Source organism: Haplochromis burtoni, unplaced genomic scaffold (assembly GCF_018398535.1).
Source record: "Haplochromis burtoni strain Fernald_Lab_line unplaced genomic scaffold, NCSU_Asbu1 Contig_567, whole genome shotgun sequence".
NCBI classification, from domain to species: domain Eukaryota; kingdom Metazoa; phylum Chordata; class Actinopteri; order Cichliformes; family Cichlidae; genus Haplochromis; species Haplochromis burtoni.
The window spans coordinates 31,992-52,913 of NW_024582928.1; the positions used below are offsets into that span (position 1 = coordinate 31,992).

Here is a 20,922-nt window from a genome sequence, read left to right on the forward strand (position 1 = left end):
GTGTGTGTGTGTCTGTTATACCTGCTGTGACACAGCAGAAAGTGAACACACACACACATTGAAGATGTCTAAAATAGATGCTTTTTTTCCTTTGAATGCAGTTAGCGAGGAGCATTAGAGACGACCTCAGTTTCTCCTGACGATTTTGACTTTCTGTGCACACAAGGCCTGAATTTCAGATCTCCCGTACTGATGTAAAAGCACAAGTCTCGTGTTTCTGTGTGAAATGGAAATCAGCTTTTGAGAGCACATAGTGTTAAAATGGGCCAGTGGCTGCTTCCCGTCATTACCCCTCACATTGCATCATGTCACATCGCAGCTCCTGACTGTGCTTTAAGTCTCATCTCCTCGATCACCTCATGTTGCATCACATCTTTTCAAGCTGCTTCATGTTCTCCATAAAAGTCTGTTTCATACATAGAAAAACATCCTTTGTGGCAGCACATGGAGCAGATAGGACAGGGCTGGGCAATTTATTTTTTACAAATTATGTCCTCTAAGTCTCTGGGAATTTGGACAGTTATTTAAGTATTATCTAAATTAACTTTAATTTTAATGCTCATCAGGACAGAAATGCCATATACTGACCCCCACCAGAAAAAAAAAGGCTTTTTTCTCTACACAGTGTACTTTAAACATCGGCCCAGAATTTCTCAGGTGTTGCATCCTGACTAAACCTGAAACTAAACCTTTCACAAAATCTATCAGTATTATTATTATTACTATTATTATAAATCAGGCCAAATATTTAAAGAGTAAAAAAGTTGTTATTCCCATATGTAACATAAAAATAACAAAACCATGAAGTAAAATGGACACTCAGGACCAATTAACAAAATTACAAATATTTTTTTCTTAGTTTTAAGAATTGAATGTTTATATTTCAGCTGAGCTTTTAGCTTTTTAGTCAAAGTAACACTTCTTGCAACCACCGTTTGAACTATATGGCAGGAATATGGCAGAACTGTATTAATATAGTAAAGTAAGCTATTGTCAGTTAGGGTTGCAGCTAAAGTAGGCTCCGTCAACTCTGTTACAGGTCAGATAAAGCAGCCAGCCAGTATTTTTTTTATATACTCCATTCCTTGAACCTTTGGTGAACTTACTGTTAATTAAAGGCGTTATTTTCATTTTTGGAAGTTTAATTTCCTCTGTCCTCATATTCCTACAAACTCACAAAGCCACACAAAGCCTCCAGTGTCCGATGCAGAAGTCAGCGTTCCCAGTCCCACACCCAGTCCGAGTCTGCAGTCTGTGTGGGTTTGGACTGAGCTGACTAGAAAATAGTGACAACAGCAGCACCAAGTTAAGACATGTAGACATCACTGTCTTTTTCTCTGTCAGCTTAACTATTTCTTTTCCTCACCAAGTCATTTTCTGAAGTTTGGGGACTGGTGTTTTGATGGTTTGTCCTTTCCAAAACAGATGGGACACTGTCTAAAATCTAAATTAAAAAAAAAGAACTGAAGCATCTGTGAATCATCTGAACCCGTGTATTTAATTAGAGGCACCACACTGTCAGTAATTTCCTTTTTTAAATTCATATGTTCTGACACATATGAAACGAGCATTTTTAGTATTTTAGAAGTAACTCTTCGAATCACTGTACGGGAAACATTTTTAAAAAATTACAAATATTTTTTCTCAGTGAAAAGTAACATAATACTTGGAAATATTATTGAAGATTCAAAGAATTTGTTTGATGACGTAACGCACCTTTAGCACCAGGTAGCTAATCATATTTCGACTAGTCCAACTTCATTAACCTTCTAAATGTGTCGTTTCCTGTCTTTGTTAATGTCCAGAGTTACTGCAGTGGGGTTTACTTTCGTTTTTTAGAAACACTTCAGTCAGGGATAAATGGTGTATCGTCTTTAGATGTCATCTAGCCTAATGAATTTCTAAATTCAGTTTTTCATTAATTCCTGAATGTTCAGCTTCCTTGTAACACTCTGACAGCCACATTGATCATATTAGTACTTTATTCGAACCAGCGCTGCCTCACTAAAGGATGGCTAATGATGCCAGACTTAACAAGCCAGTGCCAAGCTTCACTCTATACATATTACACAATAGGACAGCTCTGTAGTAAAAAAGGGGCCAAGAACCATTTAGTAGCTAAAATCTTGAGCGAAAAAACTATGATAAAAGACGAGGCAGACGTAAAGTTTCTGTGTGAAATACTGCAAAGTATGTGTGTATGTGAGTGTTGACTTTATACCAAGTGGAATTCAAATGATAAATCAGTCTTGATGCTTTAGTATGCCTCACCGTGTGTGTGTGTGTGTGTGTGTGTGTGTGTGTGTGTGTGTGTGTGTGTGTGTGTGTGTGTGTATAGACGCCTTTTTTCCGCTGAAGGATCTCCAGTTCCCGTCTCCCGGGAAACCACTCTTTTAATCAGGCTGCCAGGGCTTTAGGGCACTGCTTTCCATACCGCACAGCGCTCCACCATCGTGTTTACCACTTTATCTTTCATCTCAGCACAATAAGCTACTTCTACTCTTCTTCTCTTTCTTTGGCCATTGTTGTAAATCTCTAGTTTCTTTTTTTTGTTTTGGACTCCATCTTCTCTGTACTCAACTGGACTATGATCTGATCCCAGATGATTTCTGCTCAGCGCTCCTACAGTAAAGCCAGACAGTATGAATGAATATTTTTCATAGAAACAACAATATATTTCAGAAACTTTCCTTAAATCTATGTTTAAAGCTTCTTGTTACCCCCAGGCTTCATTATTAGCAAGCTGGCAAAACCAAAGCATTTCTCTTTCCCATTGGTCCAAATTTCTCCTCATCCAGTGGGGGTACAAATTTCTCTCCTCATTATTCTGTTCACTGTTCTCTTCCTTCCCCTCTCTCCTTCCTCTCTCTATTCTCCTCCATCTCTTTGAGTTGATTCTGTGTGACTGGGGCTCTATTGTGTCTGGCCATCAAACACATTGCATACAGCCACCCATGCAGAATACACACATACACACAAAGACATGCTTATTGGAGAACCTCTCAGTTTGTTGATCCTATTAGGTTTACTCAATCTACTTTTTATTTCAATGATCATCTTAAAGAAGAACATAGTGGACCACAGATTGCAAAAGCTAATAGTTAACCACACTGTTTTGATGTGCAGTGTAATTTCAAATATGTAGTGAGTGTTGCAAAGGGGGAAAATATATTTAAAACAAAATAAACAAATAAGTTGTGATTTGTAGAAAGCGGATATAAAACCAAGTCAAGTTTAAAAGCCAAAGAATAAAACATGGTTTTAAAAATGTTGGTGGTGATGAAGCCAGCTGTTTCAATTTTTTAGGCTCAAAGAAACAATCTCCCCTATGCTTTAAATATGTTTAATTTAATTCAGAAAAGGCTCAGTAATGTGAGCCAAGTGGAAGTTCGATCCTCTGAGCGCTGTGTTTGTCTTTTCCTCCTTAATATCTTTCCCATCCTCCCTGTGACGTTTTCCATTGAGATCAAGGAAAAGTGGTTTGGAAAAGGTATAGGAGGTAATTTTGGGTCTGTTCAGCCATAGCCTTGGTTTGTTAGCCATGGCTCATTGCAGAAAATTACAACGTGGTGATTACAAGTGGAAAGTTACATTAAAGCCAAAGCCAGTAATTTTAAAGAACATGCATTATATATTTTTCTATGGTGATAAAGAACTCCACACTGCTTTCCATTTCCCTCACTTAACTAATATAAAATAAATCAATCAAAGGACAAGTAAATAAAAAGACACTTTAAAACCTCACAGAGGATCAACTTTACTGCTGTAACTGGAAAAGACTTGGAAAGGAAACACCAGGATCCTACCATGAATAGGATTAGATGAAAAACACAAACTGGGTGTACTGGGTCTGCGTAATGTAACACAACCTAGAAATTATCATTGCCACAAGTAATCATTATGCACACAAGGACCACCGGGCATTCATTTTGTAAACTGCTCATACAGCACAAATGCCTGAAATTAGGTGAGTTACATGTCTGCTAGCCACAAGTCTGGATCATTAAAATTCACTTTGCTGTAAAGGGAATATTTGAAGAACGAAGCGCAGGAACGTACTGTAACCCTTGTAAAATTACCGATTAATATACTCATTTCCTTTTATAATGCAACATCAGAAAATAGTGAAAAATGTGTTTAAGTTTTCCTGAAATACTAGTACCTTTATTTTATTAACTACTGTACTATGAAGGTCTCATACTATGAATAAATTGTTATAAATCATAATAAATTGTAATAGTAACAGACTTGTTGTTCTCTACCGGTTGTTAGTTGTTAGTTCCTGATCCTTGAAGAAACATCTGCTTTCCATCTGTCCTTGCAAAGTGCTGATAATCTGTTATTCCTGCAGATACTGTAATAGATTTATAAATTATAGATCCACTCCTAAATATTTTATAGACTGAGCTGACACACTTTAAAGACGGGAGGAAATGCTTCCCAGAAACTGTAACGTGTAACTCAGCACAAAATACAGAACACAAACTTTCATTTGTTGACTTTGGTTTTACGAGTAGCGGTTGGTTGCAGAAGGACTCCACACTGGATTCCTGAAGTTGAATAGACCAGTACAATGCCAGGGTTTAAGTATTGCTGTGTAAAGCAAATTAAACACTGGATAAAAGCAGTAGTTCCAGCTGAGAGCTGCAAGATTTCAGTTAGTTTTGTTCAAATCAAGCAACTTTTTCTATTTAGAACAATTAATTTCGCACTGCAGAATTTAATTTAAACTCTTACCACCAAAAGGTAGCACTCGACTGGTGGGTGTGTTAAGATACTTTAGATCTGAGCTTCTGTTTCACTTCTGATATTTATTTTTAGTCCTACTCATATTTCCTTGAGTATTTAGTAGTTTAGTTAAATACAAAACAAACATTACTCACTGCACCACCTTATGGTAAGGACTGGTATTGCGCAACGTTGTTAACATGCTAAATATCGTGTACTTGAATTTACTTGAATACCTTTTTATCTTGTAGGACTATGGCTGCTAACATGGGGTCCATGCGTATCCTCATCAAGGGGGGAAAGGTGGTCAATGATGACTTCACCCAGGAAGCAGATGTCTACATCGAGAACGGCATCATACAGCAGGTAAATCACTGTTATGTACACATGTTAAATGTGCACATGTGTAAATGTATTTCTACTTGCAAGCACATTTTTCCACGTGTCATACAGTAAAAACTTTTCATCGCTTTCACACTTTCGCTGTCCAGTACATCTCCAGCTGTTAGCATGACTCATTTCACAGTAATAGCATGAAGAGAACCACTCGGTCAACTCTGTGGCTCCAAACCATGGTACTATAATTATCTCACACAGTGTTGTCATGGAAATAAGCACCGGTTTATGTGGCGAGGACGCCTTTGAATCAGCTGTACTGAAACGTTCCAGTGTTGCTGCAGCTGTTGAGCATTTACACACTCTCTGTCAGTGCTTACTTCCATCACCACTGACAACAACAGCTATTTTTTTGCAGTATTTAAAGTGTCGAAGCTGAGCGAGTCATACTGTAACCAACACGTTCTCAGTCCCAAAGCGTAACACTTTACGCTAACAGTTCTAATATTAAAAATGGGCAAAGTTCTGAATAGTGAGGTCAGCGTGTGTAAGCATGCAGCCTGATCTAAGCTGTCATACAAAAGGGGAACATCTCAGGCTGTGAGACCTTTTTGTGAGTTTGTGCCAATCAGAAGAAAACCACCTAGAAGTTGAGTTAAACTGCAAATATGCACAGCTCCTCTGGTAAGAAGAAAAGATTACCAAGTGTACTAATGTTCATGTCAGCCTGTTTAATTGTCAGCATTATCACAAAAACAGCTACCAAAGTAATTAATAGTCATTCTCTATGGACTGTGAAAGTATGTATTTCAGTATAGATGAAAATGTCAGATTGGCTAACAAGCAATAGATGACACATTCATGCTTAGAGCTATAAAGTCAATGTCAATTTTATTTATATATCACATTTCACACAGTTATAAATGACCTCAATTCAGCAGGCAGCTTGTTCCAAAGAACAGGACCACAGTAATTGAAAACACCCTCAGCAGCACATCTAATTCTGCACCTGATTACCTAAAAAATAAAAATCTGAAATTAGTTTGGTTTAATATACACAACAAAATCCCTAAGAAAAAGAACCTTGAATAACCTTAAATTTAATATATTAAACGATAATTAATGGATAGTATTAAAAGTAAATGTTTGTTTCCTTACATCTTGGCCTGATATAGGCCCAGAGTTTGGTGGTAACGCAGGTTGCAATTAAAAAATATGTATCCCCCTACCGGGGGCATGGAAAATAGCTACTTGAGGTTGCTAGGTGAAACTAATTGTAAAGAGATAAAGAGTGATGTAATGAAAACCTCCTTGTGATTGCTTTCCTCACTAGTAGATTGCCACAGCTGCAGTCTGCATGGAAGACTTTCTCTGCAAACACTCGTCATTTATGGCCCTTTTATGGTCGCCGTTCTCGCACGAACTGTACTGTACAGCAAAAGTGAAGTCGCATTCCCTGGCACAAGCTGCGTGATTTCTTTGCTTCCTGGTTTTCACTTCTTCTCGTCCTGTCCAGCGCTGATGTGGTCCCGTCTGAGTGACTCTTTGTGTGCGAAGTGACTAATATGGCAAGCATAAATGGGTCCTTACGCTCCTTAACAAGAAAAACAAAACAAAAATATTAAAAAAAATATAGCAAGCAAGAAACTAAACCCCAAGTTGCTTCTGATGTGTTCATCAGAGTGTATGATCAAAGGCTTTTAGACATAGAGTAATAGTAGCTCAAAAGCACTATAAAAGAACCAGTGCTTCAGAAAACTTAAAAAAGTCTGGCCTTTTTGGAAGCAAAATAAAAAGAAATTTGCACAGTGATTTACATCTTGGTGACCAGTTTCAGCTAGAAACGATTACTGTGTAGCTGGGCCTTTAATAAAATAAAGTGATAATAATGTGAAAATAAAGTACTGTAATTCGTGTGTTTGTGTTTTCTGTGGCAGGTTGGAAAGGAGCTGATGATACCAGGTGGAGCTAAGGTGATAGATGCCTCTGGAAAGCTGGTGTTACCGGGCGGAATTGACACCAGTGTGCATCTGCAGGAGACCTTCATGAACGCCACCATCCAGGACGACTTCTACAGTGGGACCAAGGTACACACGCTGTAAACACACTGCTCAAACACACTCACACACAGGGCTTTGCTGTGAGCAGGCTCGTCAGCATGCCTGTGATTAAACACATTTCAAGTCTGCAGACAGCTGTCATGCTTTCTCTGTGACTCTGACGTGTCTGCAGTGAAATACTGAGCCCTGCTTTTAGCTTCATCAGGACTAATGACCACATGTTTTCTCACATTGGTCTTTCAGGAAGCAAACACCTGTCAGCAGTTTCTGGTTGAAAGCAGAGACTTATCTTTTTCAGACACACATTCACACAGCTGTTTAGTTTTCATCTGTTCTGGGTGTATTTGTTAATTTCCTATGAATGTCCTGCATGTTTTCCACTGAGAGCCCGAGCAGCGAGGATGATTTCATAATTAAGAGGTTAAGAGGTGTTATTGTTGCCTGCAGTGGTATGCATGTGTTGGAGGATGTTCTCAGCTTGTCTGTTTAGATGCTGCCTGGCATGCCTGACAGTTTTAGTCAAGGGCGTCAGCTGTGGACGCCAACAGTACAGTATCAGCAAAAGATAGTCATGTGACAAAAAGTCAAAGTATATGTGTGTGTTGTTGTAGGTGATTGCTTCATCAGACACATCTAATAATATATTACATGATAAATGTAACGTGGAGTCCCCAGAAGATGATGAGTAAGTTTATTTTTTGTTATTTGGCTCTGCTAGTGTACATTTGCATGATTCACAGTTCAAAATGACCGTATGTACAAATGGATAAATACAAATGTGTCTTTCACTGGGCCTTTGTTGAACCCTTCTGCCTGAAACAATCCCCTTTGCCCTGCTTCTGATTGGCTCTCCCTTAAACAAAAGCTTGGAACAGTAGGCCAGAACTGTGGCTGAGACCATATTAAGGATACATTTACATCATACAGAGCAAAGAGTAGAAAAAACTGTCTGAAACAGAGAATTTAAATCTGAAATCTGAACTTACGGCTCACTGGGATTATTTAGGACTGCGCCAGGTGTCACTGACAGTGGACTGATCTATTTGAATAAATCTGTGTTGGTCTGTGCTCACGTGTTCATACGCCAGCAGCAGTGACCCAGCTGATAGCAGCAGAGCTAACGTAGCACCGAGGAAGTTGCAAAGGGTCAGCAGTTTGGAGGTTTTTCACGCCTCTGGGGCCAACCGCTTTTCTTTGTGTTAGTGCAATCATTTTTGACAAAACTAAAAACTGTGGTCTAGTGACGGGAAAGGTCGCGCTCTATCTTTGTCTTTTTGTTTCGCACTCGTGCTTTATGCATCAGTTATTAACGTTATTGCTGCACAACTGTGAGTCTCACATGTGAAGAGATGAACTTCTAGTGATATTTAGTTTAGGTTCAAGTCACCCTACTTCAGGTACTTCTGTTTATTCCTCAATTTATTTTTTTATGTAACATGAGAATCAACACCTTCACTAACTTAAAATATAATCTAACAAATAAATACATCCAAAAATATCAATTTAGTTATTTGCTATTATTACTGTTAATGTATTATTACCACTTCTATGACTTTAGGAACAATAAGGACACAATAAGCTAAATGAGCTAAAGGAGCAGGTATTTTAACTAGTTTTCTTCATGTTGCTTTGAAATTTCCCCAGTTAGGCGTAGCAAAGGTACAGGAAAAGTGGTGACGTTAACCTGCAGGTGACCCACAATGACAGCTTTTCTTTTCCTTTTTTACTGCCATTAGATAAAAGACAGACTTCAGAAAAGTGTCTGTCCCACAGTGTCGATTAGAATCAATCAAAATGCGGGGGCACAGTGTCAGTATTTGGGGACGAGGCCTAAAAATGTTTTATATTAATGCTATTCCCTCCACGCTGCCCGCCCAGCTGGTCTTTCTGCTCAGTGTAGCTGCTGACGAGCAAGTGATTGTCTGGGGGAGATCGTCAGCAGCACTTTTAGTATCTTTTCTCCTCGCAGCCTTGCCGGCATGTTTGGAAATTATGGTGCACATCATAAAATAGCGGCGGTGACTTTGCTGTGCTGTAAGAGGAGAGAAATGAGGCTGAAGACTGGTGACAAACTGGTGCCAGTTCTCCCCCAGCCCCCACCGCTGCCCTCGCTGCCATGACAACTAACCCGCACTCTTAGCATGGAAATTTCTGTGTGTGTGAGAGAGTATGTGCACACATGACCGTGGTAGTATTGTGTGGTTCCTATGGTGACTGTGTTACCGCAGCAACTGCTCGTGTAATTGTGATGAACCCCTAAACTATTTCCCCCCTCTGCATCCCTCTCTCCCTCTGTTTTGTAACTGTCTGCTCCCTCTTCTGCTTTACTTCCTTCCTCCTCTGGTGCCTCCTCCTGTTCCTCTGCTTCACCCCGATTTATATAACACGCTGTAATGGTGGAAGGTCAAGAGGAAGAACGTGCTGCCCGGATAGGAATGATCTGGAACTGATGTTTTAGCTTCTTTGACATCATGCTGAAGTCTTTTCAGCCATTCTTAGCTGCTTATCCAGGTGAAGGTCACCAGACATGTAGCCAGTCCATCATCAGAACCTTCTTTCTGTGTCTGCCATGGACTGTATATAAAAGATCTGTAAGGTCTGTAAAGGGAAGCCAATGATGACCAGCAGGGGGCGATGCTGACCACTGCCCCACATATGTAGATGCAATATTAAAAACCGTGAACTCTTTAAAGTTAAAATAAAAATGTTTCGGCCTCAGGGGCATCACACTGCCTGACAGGTGACGGGTTTGAACAGTTAAAAAAGACTTCCAGGCGATATAAACTACAATCGAAAAGCACAGCTGTGTCTCTGTTATTAAATACTAACAGAATAAAGTGTGTGATCTGCTCTCACTGTTATCCACAGTCAGTCTTTACAGTGTAACACTGATCAATCACATCCAGCTAAGCAGATCTGCTTTTTTTTTTTTTACATAAAGCCTGAAATGTTGCCTGAGCTGTATCTGTCACAGCAGGCCTGGCTGAGATCATTTAAACGTCTCAGCAGGCTGAACTGTAGCAATGAAGAGAAGGAGGAGGGTAGTGGAAGAAGGTGAGGTGCTCGGCTGTAATAAGAAGTACGAGTGGAGCTGATAGAGGCTGATCAGAGGGCTGGAGCAGTAATCTGTCTCACACTGATAGCCTCTCCCAGAGTCTGACACACTCTCACCCCCTCACAGTCGCTTTCATATGTAAAGGAAGCTTCAGGCACTCATGTGACAGGATTTCTGTGTGCTCATTGGTTCTTCTTGGAGGAAAAGTTAACTGTTTCTTTTATACATTAAAATCTTCACAACTAATGCTATTTTTAAATGATTGTGTTCGGTGTGGTTTCAGAATTAATAAAAACATTTGAACTGTTATTATTAGATGTAACTTTCTCTTGGTGATCTGTTAAAATAATCCAGCTTTGCAGTTTAAAATCCCAAAAGTATTGTTATTGATCTTTATTAGTCTATAGATGTTCTTCTACTGGGTTTCAACTTCTTTTACTCCTTCCTTCATGCCTGCCGCCCTCTCGCCATCTCTTTTACTTTCTATGCAGGGGATTATCTTCACAGTAGGGGTTTGGGGTCTTTAATGGAGCAGGAGATTCATATTACGCACCGCTTGTGGTTTATGTGTCAGTATGTTGGGTTGACAAAAAGAGCTTTTAGGTCAAATCCACTAAGATTAAACGATGTTGGTTGGCTGAACACGCTGTCTTTCTCCATCACTGTTTATGTTTTGGTATGTTTAAATTAAAGAGTTGAAAAACGATCCCCATGCTTATATCACTGCTCTTAACCAGATGTTAAATAATCAGTGCGCACTGTGTGTTGATTTGACCTGATATTCTGGTATCTTTAGGAATTTATAATCTACAAATCTTCTACTTAAGTTATGTGGACACATTCACAAAGCCTGTGTAATGATGTCACTGGAGGGACGACTCATTTTGTTGTGAAATATCTGAAAGCTTGCAAAAGGATGCACAACTATCCTGGGCTTAAACATGCACCCGGCTGGTATTGTTGCTGTTCCCAGCAGATATGCTCTGTGCTGTCTGCAGTGAGCGAGTGATGCTGTGCTTCTTGAGTCTCCACAGCAGGTTTGTAATTTAGAACAAGCTAAAATTGGATGTTGTTTCGAGTGTTTGTAGTTGCAAATGTTGCTTGAAAACAGCGTGAAAAACATCTCAGCTCTCAGACAGCTCCTTTATTCCAGTTTGACAGAAAAGTCTCAAACTGCCCCTGAATCAGTTCACACTGATTATAGCAATGTTAGCTCATAATGTCGTGTGCGTAACATGGATCGGTAAAGATGCAGTGATCAGGGATTTCTTTTTCCCTTTACCTCCTGTTTGCTCGCTTGTTTTCTCAGCTCTGCCCTCTGGGATTTTTTAAAGAAGGGGGCCGGCAGTAAATCTTAATTGAGGCCAAGCAGACAGACAGCCTAAATCCCACAATCCCCAGCTGTGCATCTGTGCCCCCCGCTTTCTCTCTCACACGCACACATGCACACAGTTACATGTAGTGACAGTGATCAATGACATACACTCTTCATGCACACATATGCTGAGACCTTCGATGCTGACATTGCACATCACTCGGACTGGTTTCTATGGTAATGAGAAATCTGATAGCTTACTGGCCGACTGAGCTTACGCTCACAAGCAGGTGACCCCGCCCCCCGTCTGTGAGACACGTCTGGAGCCCGAGGCAACAGCTCCACACTGTCACAGAAACGTTCTCATGTAGTCACATTTTATTGAGGTTAGGCTGCAAAAATGATGGCGGTTTAACGTCACTTTGATTGTAGATGATGACTAAAGAGCAGATTACAGCTGTTTCACACCCCACCTCTTCATTTCCTGTTTTATATGCGATTACAGACGTTCTCCCATCATGCCTCGGTGTGATATTCCTGTTAGAGGATATTGGATGGGTGAATGTTTGCGCAATTTTGGATGGAGAGAGGAGGACAGGAGGAGGAAGAGGGTGGGGACGTGCGACAGGCATGGCTGAGCAGTATCTGTTGTCATGGTTACACAAAAGTGCATTCACCATTGTAGCGAGGAAGACGAGTCACTGCACACAGCTTCCTTCACTTCTTCTAGTCTATCGTTGTTTCCTCATCCTCTCTTTCCCCCCCCCATCTGTAACTTTGCTTCCTCTCGCCCACTCCTCTCCTTCATTAGTAATTTCATCTCTCATCTTCTCCAGTTCTCTGTTTCCTGTGGAGTAGAAGTGAGGGAGCCACATTTAGCAGCAGGAGCCATATTCAGAAAGCTTACGTTTGTAGTTTTTGAGGTTGTGAAGTATTAAGACGTTCACACGTATAGCTACACTAATGTGAAGCCTTTTGTCAAAACTTAATGAAACCAATGTTGTCACACTCTAGGAAGGAAAAAAGCCTTATCTCTCTTTCTGTGTCAGGCTGAGATATTTCTATAGAGAGGACAAACCAGTGATTACAGTACTAAATAAGGGCATTTAGACTGAGAACAACACTGAAAGGAAAATGAAGCAGTGGCTACAAGAGAGTCAGTGCAATCAATAAAGAGCAGAGCATATGATGAACAGTTGATAAGGAAGGACTATTGTCACCAGACAAACAGAGTCTGTGCTGGACATTGGTGTTATTGTCCTCTTTCTAATCAGTCTTTCTTTTCTCTTATTCTGCCCCCCTCTCTGTCACCCCTGGTCACCCTCTTACCTCACCCAGGCGGCTCTGATGGGTGGTACCACCATGGTGATGGCTCTGGTTCTGCCTGAACAACACTGCTCCCTGCTGGACGCCTACGAGAAGTGCAGGGCTCTGGCCGATGCCAAGGCGTGCTGCGACTACGCTCTGCACGTCGGGCTGACCTGGTGGGGACCAAAGGTAAATTTAAAAAACGTACCACCAAAGAGCTTGGAATCACGTTGGTAGCATATATCATTGTTTATTTTTGTGCTCTTCTGGCGTTTATCATCGTTGAATGAATAATAACGCAGCCAGCCGTTTGTGGGTGAAATGTGTAATGACCTAGATTAAACCCGCACAAGAACTGGGTTAACACACGTGCTCAGTGGGCACATTAGGCAGATTCTATGAGTCAAGGTGCCTCATTCAGCCTTTGGCTTTAATGTCTGTCCTACATCATCTGCTGACTTTGTGCATGTGCCCAGTCTCATTGCATATTGTTAAACGTTTCATGCCAGAATGAGGTTTAATACAACACCTGTCCAGTAGAAAGCTTTGACTGGTAGTCATTCTTGTTTAAAAAATGTCAACACAATGTTTCTTAACACATTTCAGGGTGTGTGTGGTAAAGAGAGAGGACACAAAGGCAGAAAAACAAGGGCGAGCCAGTATCTGGCTAAAAATACCCACGAAACAATAACCCAACAGAGCTTGGGCAGAGAAAGTGAGCCTGGGCAGACCGTCCAACAAAGACAAACTTAAAGACAGATAAGACAGGGGACTAATTACACAAAAACAAAGCTGAACACCAGTGGAAACAAGCAGGGCGGGGCAGATAATAATAAAGGAGGGCAAAAGAAAAGAAAATCAAACTAACACAACACAAGAGAGAAAACTGACTATCAAAGTAAAACAAGGACATGAAGTCTTAATTTATACTTATTTATACTTTGAATCTATGTCGAGTCTGCATGGTAGTCTATCCTAGTGTCCAACACCATCATCACCCAAAGAATGGTTGGCAGAAAGTTTCTCTCTTTGAATTGATTTGGACAATGATGACAGAGGTAGCTGAAAATATGTAGGAGAAATTGAGCTAGTCACTAAAACGCTGCATCAGCACGATGTGGTTGCAGTTCTAGTGGAAGTGATGTTACAGCATAGCTTTTTCAGAGGGCTTTACCATACAGTGGATGATCTACAGCATAAATTAACCCAAATGTATAAATCCTGATTAACACTAAACAAGGTGTCAGAGAAAAGGAAACAAAGACACAGAGGCCGGGTCCACAGACAAGGAAACACTGCAGAGAGAAACAATAACAGGAGAGAATAATAATGATAATGATAAAAAATACTCAAACTGTCATGAGCTGTAAAAGTAGATTAATCATTATGGAAGGAAATAGTTTTGCTCCTTTCATCAATACTCCATCATGACTATGACGTGACCTTTATGGCCCATTCACCGCAGCACAGTTCAGCATTTTAAACACTAAACTGTCTAGTTTCCTTTTACTGCTGTTTGAATGAATGAAATGGATTCTTCTCAGCGGGGCTGTTATAGTCACCAGTGTAAAGGCAGTGTGATCTCATTGTGGCAGGTTTCCAAGCTCATTTCATGCCCCACAAAACAAACACACACACACACACACACACACACACACACACACACACACACACACACACACAGTTTCTCTTTCACTCCATGCCCACATTCCCAATGCCCGATGCACTAACTGCCTTTACATATATAAGCTGAAGCTTTGCAAGCACTGAACTGTAATCCAGAAACATGACTGCTGACCCTGAGACCTCTGAATCGTCCTTAGGTGCGTAATGAGATGGAGACCCTGGTGAGGGAACATGGAGTGAACTCCTTCCAGATGTTCATGGCCTACAAAGACATGATGATGCTGCGGGATTCAGAGCTCTACCAGACTCTGCAGACCTGTAAGGACATTGGTGCCATTGCCCGAGTCCACGCTGAAAACGGAGAGCTGGTGGCCGAGGTGCAAAGACAAATTTTATTTTCCTTTAACGTCGAAGTGAAATCACAAACCTGTTTTAAAATGAATGTGTTTGTGTTGTTAGGGTGCCAAAGAGGCTCTGGATTTGGGCATCAGTGGGCCGGAGGGAATAGAGATCAGTCGACCAGAGGAGGTAAATATGCAGTGGACAGAGGGGTGGGGGGTTTCAGGAGGTAGCGGTCGTATCCTAATCTAAAGGTCAGAGGATCAATCTGCTCCTGCAGTCTACATTGGCACTGAACACTTGGACTTACGCCCAACACATCCAGTAGAGTGTGAGCGGGCGTGATATTAGACTAATGTGGGACTATGTGAATGTGGCTGATGTGTGAAAAAGCACTGATCTAAAACATAACAGTGGAAAATAAAACTATTTTCCTTGATGTTCCCTTAAAATGCTGATAAAACCTAATTTTGAATATTCAGTAGAAATATTTAGGGATCTTTCCTATAAATGTAAAAAAAGCCAAGTAATCATTGTGGCCTTGAACTTTTTTTTTGTAAGATATTTGCAATAAATATTAAAATGTTTATTTATTAAAGTTGTTATTTTGTGATTTTACTCTGTCTTCTTGTCTGCAGCTGGAGTCTGAGGCCACTCACAGAGCCATCACCATCGCCAACAGGGTAAAAACATTTTAATATCCAGTCTGTGTGCAGTTATTGATAAGTAATTAAAGGAATGATTAAAATCTTTTGTGTGACCACAGGCTCGCTGCCCAATCTACCTGGTAAATGTGTCCAGTATGTCTGCTGGTGATATGATCGCTGCTGCTAAGATGCAGGGTGAGCTTACAGCCCGATGAAGACAAACTAACAGTCACCGTGACGATGGAGAGGATGAAAGCTGACTTTTCTTCACTTTTTATAATTTCAGGTAAGGTGGTCCACGGGGAGACTACAGTTGCTCACGCAGTGTTGAATGGGATGCAGTATTACCACCAGGATTGGGCTCATGCCGCCGCCCATGTCATCGTCCCTCCGCTCCGCCTCGACCCAAACACACCCAGCTACCTCATGGGCCTGCTGGGCAAGTATGTGTGCTGCACTCACATCAGCATGCTGTACTGCTTCGAGTAAACTGATCGCAACAGCAGCTCAGTGACCGGCAAAGGTGCCGTGGATAAAAACGCTCCTCTAAACTAAACGTGGATATCCTGTTTCCTGTTTCAGTGACAATCTGAGCGTGGTGGCATCAGAGCACCGTCCGTTCAGCACCAAGCAGAGAGCTTTGGGCAAAGAGGACTTCACCAAGATCCCTCATGGAGTGCCTGGAGTCCAGGACAGGATGAGCGTCATTTGGGAGAGAGGAGTGGTACGTACACACGTCAAACGCGCACACAAAACCTGAGATCAACCATGAACCACACAATTTATCATCCACAACCAGTGGATGTGGAAGTTCTGTTTTGACACCATGTTGGTAAGTCTTAGTTTTCTGCAGTTAAACAGAAATAAAACTTACTCATTAAGTTTTGTTTCTGTTTATAAAACTTAATGGAAAGTTTGAAGCTTATCATAATATGACAAGCACTGGCGATATCTTCTACCATTAGCATCCACATGAGGCTCAAAGCTTGTATCAGTTACTGTGCCAAGATATTTCCTCTACTCCACAAACTCAACAGTCTGAGAGATTGCTCAGTTTTATTTCCAGCTATTTGCAATAAAAATTAAGTATTTCTCCAGTGAATGAACTCATACTGCACCATCTTGAACTGCAGCTGGTGATGGATGTACATGTTCTGCTCTGAAGCCTCTATGAGAAAGACCACTTTACCAGCACATGAAACAGATCTTCTGCTCTAACTAGAGTGGCCATGCAGCTCTCAGCTGATCTCCAGAGCACCATCCAAGACCTGGAGTTGGAGTTTGTCCAATACTGGGATGAGATTCTCTCTGGGGAAGCAGCTGAATGACATCATGGTCTACCACAGTAGCGACAGAAATAAAGACGTTTTGTATGATCGGATGGGCTTTCTGTATTTTTAAGGTTACAGGGAAAATGGATGAGAATCGTTTTGTGGCGGTGACGAGCTCCAACGCTGCAAAGATCTACAACCTGTACCCGCGCAAAGGCCGCATCATCCCCGGGGCTGACGCTGACGTGGTGGTCTGGGATCCAGATGCAACAAGGTACACAGCTGTAAATAAACAGAAATCACCTTTATTACTGGACTCAGCCCGAAGCATAGGGACACACATCCATCACTTTCTCTGTGTGTGTGTGTGCAGGACAATCTCTGTGAGCACTCAGGTGCAGGGCGGAGACTTCAACCTGTACGAAGGGATGCGTTGCCACGGCGTCCCTCTGGTCACCATCAGCCGGGGGCGTTTGGTGTGTGAGAACGGCGTGTTCATGTGCGCCGAGGGGTCCGGAAAGTTCTACCCGCAGCGCACTTTCCCCGACTACCTCTACAAGAAGATGGTGCAGAGGGAAAAGGTGCGTTCACTGTCATCACTTTATTAACACTGATTCCAAACCTGCCTCTGTGTGTTGTGAGTGTTTCCACTGATAATTAAAACTCCAGGGCAGGACAGCGAGATCCAGGCTGAGCTCTGCTGTGTCAGCTGACAGCAAACCTGCCACAAACACTCCCATCATGATGTGACTGACTCCACCGATCTGACAGCCCATATAAAGGAGTTAATGCTCCCTGTGGAAGCCAGCAGTGTGTTTTCCTGCTGCTGCCCCTGTCTGTGAAAGCCCCCCATCCCAGCCTCTCTACTCTGTTTGCTTTTAGACCTTTTTATCTCAATTTATTTAAAAAACTTGTCACAAAAGTACAGAAACTGTTTTTATAAGAACTTATATTTACAGTTCAGTTCAATTTCAGGTAGTTTACAGAGTGAGTATGTTCATTTATAGTTTCAGAACACATGTTTTAGTACAAATAAAAGTACTTGTGCCTTTTAGTTTTTATTTCATTTTAATGATTTTTGTGAGCGCACAAGATCTTTTTCTTTTTTCTAGTCAAGCTTTTATTTTAATTCCAGTTTTTTTTACACCTTGTTTTAGTTTTGTGCTTCTTCAGTGGAATTTAACTTGGTTACTTACATGTAACAAATTTTAATCAGTATCAATCTTACAGCAGCAGCTCAACTGGCTGTTATTATTAGGTTAAAAATGGCTAAACATCCTAATCTTACCTCTCACCTCATCGTGTTTCAGACTCAGGCTTACAAAGGGGTGGACAGGGATCCGTACTCTGGTGATGTGGCCAAGGTTGCGAACACCATGAAGAAGGAACTCGGTTTGGGCCCCATAGATGGAGAGACGCCCAACAAAGCCTGCGGTCGAGTGCACTCCGGAATCCGAGACCTTCACGAGTCCTCTTTCAGCCTCTCAGGTGAGCTCTAATAAAATCGTCCTTGATTACGGTGACGTTACACCGAAGTCCTCGATCAAATTTAATAGTCCGTACGTGTTTTTCCTTTCAGGGTCTCAGGTCGACGACCACATCCCGAAGAGGTCCTCGGCTCGGATCCTGGCCCCTCCCGGCGGCCGCTCCAGTGGTATCTGGTAACCGCTGGTGTTGGAGCTTCATCCGTCCGAGCCGCCGTTTTTTTGTACATTTCTGAACAACCAGAAAAACTGCACTGATTTTCAATCACAGGATAAAAAGTAAAGATGGCAAAAAAATTTCAAGCACGCGTCTGTGATTGGTGACGAAACGCCGATGATCAGAGATTCTAATCTGTGTCTTAATTGGAGCGACTGCTCTGATCGAAGGGCTGTCTCTGGATTTAAATTGTTCTGCCAAAATCGAGCTGATCATACTAACTCTGATAAAGTCCGCTCATTATCACCCTGCCTGTATCGTAAACTGTGAAATGTCAAAACCAGTACAGTTTTTGATGGTTAGAACTGAAGTGATGTCGACCGAATTATTTAAAACTGTATCTATTACACCCCCGTCACACACACACACACACACACAGACGTACACTGTAGACACCATAGCTTTAGACTCATGTGAAGATGTGTGTGGGTCCTGTTTGTGGTTACACCGCCCACTCGGCGTCCCGCTGCATCGTGGGTTCCTCAAACAGTGTTTTTGTTTTTGATGAACTGCGCCGTGTGGTGATGAAATCCAACTGCTTCAAACACCGTGTCCTCGTAAAGATACACTCTCTGAACATCCCCGCGCTCTCACTGCCTCTGACTCGGTCACATGTCCCAGAAACATTCCCACCTCACCCGCAGTTATGGAAGAACTCAGCCTGTGAGCTTAGCTGGGATTATAACTTTGGCCCCAAACCTGGTCCACTGTCCTCGTCTCAGGGGTGTCTGTAGAGCTCACAGAGTGCATGAAGGGAACAAAAACACGTTATTTAACCTTCGAATGACTGAGTGGAGTCATTTATGTGTGACCTTGTTGTATTTTTTAATTATAAAAATGTTTCCTTCCAACTTTTTATTTATATTTTTCTTTTTACAGAAATGGGTGCGCTGAGGTTAATGATATTTTTTAACATTAAAGGCTTTGATTTAAAAATCATCAATTAATGTAACATCCATGTCTTTGACTGTGGGACGAAGCCCACACAGGCACAGGGAGAACATGCAAACCACACAGAAAGGCTCCAGCTGCCCAGGGAATCTGACCCAACATCCCTTTTTTCTCCCTGTGAACCTGTGGTGTAAAGTAATATCTCATACATGGCAGAAACAGTAGAGGCATGATAAACACAAATAGATCCACTATTAAAAAAAAGCTCTCTTTAATAAAATATATGATCATGACTTGATCATACAGGTTATTCAAAGGTTTTTTTAATAGTGGCCGAGTCCAGTCCGGTGCTTCAGTCACTGAAACGTCTCGGTCGCTTGAGGGTTAAACACAGAACATGAAGGTGTGGAGAAAACTTAAAGATACTCGTTTACTCCAGGACGTGACTCTTGACTTACAAAGCTGCAGTTACTCTTTAATTATGTCCCGTAAACATGAGTCCGTCAGTACATCCTACAGCCTTTCTGCGACTCTTATTGCTCTCTGGGTCGCAGGTTCAAATAAATGATTAAACCAGCGTCTGAACATGACTCAAACTTGAGTCTATTTTCATGCATTTAAGGCTCTGTTAGAGCAGCAGGATGCTCTCTGTGGCTCTGACTCTGACTTTCTCTTTTTATTAGACCGTGAGCTCCAGCACAGACGCTCTGTAGTACACAGTAATAATAAAGGATACGTTAATAGCAGGAAAAATGATAATAAGGGCAGCTTCTTAGTGAGAAACGTCAGGTACAAGAAAAGCTACCGTTGTGACTCTTTGAGGCAAACAAGTAAAGGGCGTATTTTGGATTATGTTGTTTGTCAGCTCACTGAATATTTTCTGTGCATACTAATGAGCCTTTGCACACTTTTCACACTGCAGTCTGAACACACACCAAATACCTGAGACCTCAGAGTGAGCAGAAATCAAAGAGTGTTGCTGAGACTGAGAGGCACGTCGTGGACCAGCTGTAAGAACATACAGCGAGATGTTTCCAGAGCAGGACGATTGAGCTGCACAGGCTGACGATAAACCACTACTGATCCTCTCATTCCTGCCTACCAGTATTATATTTATACATGATCACGTCTTGTTGTCCGTGCACTCTATATATTTAGGATGTTTGTTTTTCTATTCCTGTTCAAATGTGCCAACGTGAATCACCTGTGCCACACCGACACCCATGCATGAAGAGCACCACATGAACAGGTGAGGAGGAGGAGTGAAGCTCCCCCCGATCACCGCAGCTTCACACAAACTGGTGCTGTTTTTCTACAATTACCTACGACGACGGCGTTGTTTTACTGTTGGATGGTTTTGTTGTCCTGAAGGCGCTGTGGCGGCTCAGTGGCTGTGCGTGTTTGTAGATTCTCATTGTGTTGGGAAGTGAACGTGTTGAATCTGTAAGTGGCTGCTTGTTTCTTACCACAAGAATAACAGCAAAAGAATAAAGTGAGAAAAAAGGACAAATCTGGGTCATGTGTTGTTTTTTATGTGAATGTTTTAGGTCAGAGTTGTGTAAATTAATTCACAGGTACAATAGAAAGAAAGAAATTTCATTCCTGAGATTTCAGGGATACAGGACCGTAGCCTACATGTACACAT

The 20,922-nt window shown here is 41.6% G+C and overlaps 1 protein-coding gene across 1 annotated transcript in view; it reads left to right on the top strand.

Moving 5' to 3' along the window:
• The window catches only part of LOC102290583 (dihydropyrimidinase-related protein 5), a 24,820-nt gene extending 4,033 nt beyond the window's left edge, over positions 1 to 20,787 (top strand). The window contains exons 2-14 of the mRNA XM_005947954.2: positions 4,980 to 5,094; positions 7,002 to 7,151; positions 12,833 to 12,991; positions 14,626 to 14,805; positions 14,888 to 14,956; positions 15,406 to 15,450; positions 15,534 to 15,609; positions 15,701 to 15,857; positions 15,997 to 16,138; positions 16,817 to 16,959; positions 17,059 to 17,266; positions 17,996 to 18,173; positions 18,265 to 20,787. Coding sequence (XP_005948016.1) covers positions 4,984 to 5,094; positions 7,002 to 7,151; positions 12,833 to 12,991; positions 14,626 to 14,805; positions 14,888 to 14,956; positions 15,406 to 15,450; positions 15,534 to 15,609; positions 15,701 to 15,857; positions 15,997 to 16,138; positions 16,817 to 16,959; positions 17,059 to 17,266; positions 17,996 to 18,173; positions 18,265 to 18,350 — 1,704 coding nt within the window. The 5' untranslated portion in view covers positions 4,980 to 4,983 and the 3' untranslated portion in view covers positions 18,351 to 20,787. The remainder of the gene's footprint in view (positions 1 to 4,979; positions 5,095 to 7,001; positions 7,152 to 12,832; positions 12,992 to 14,625; positions 14,806 to 14,887; positions 14,957 to 15,405; positions 15,451 to 15,533; positions 15,610 to 15,700; positions 15,858 to 15,996; positions 16,139 to 16,816; positions 16,960 to 17,058; positions 17,267 to 17,995; positions 18,174 to 18,264) is intronic.
• Positions 20,788 to 20,922: the final 135 nt, after the last annotated feature.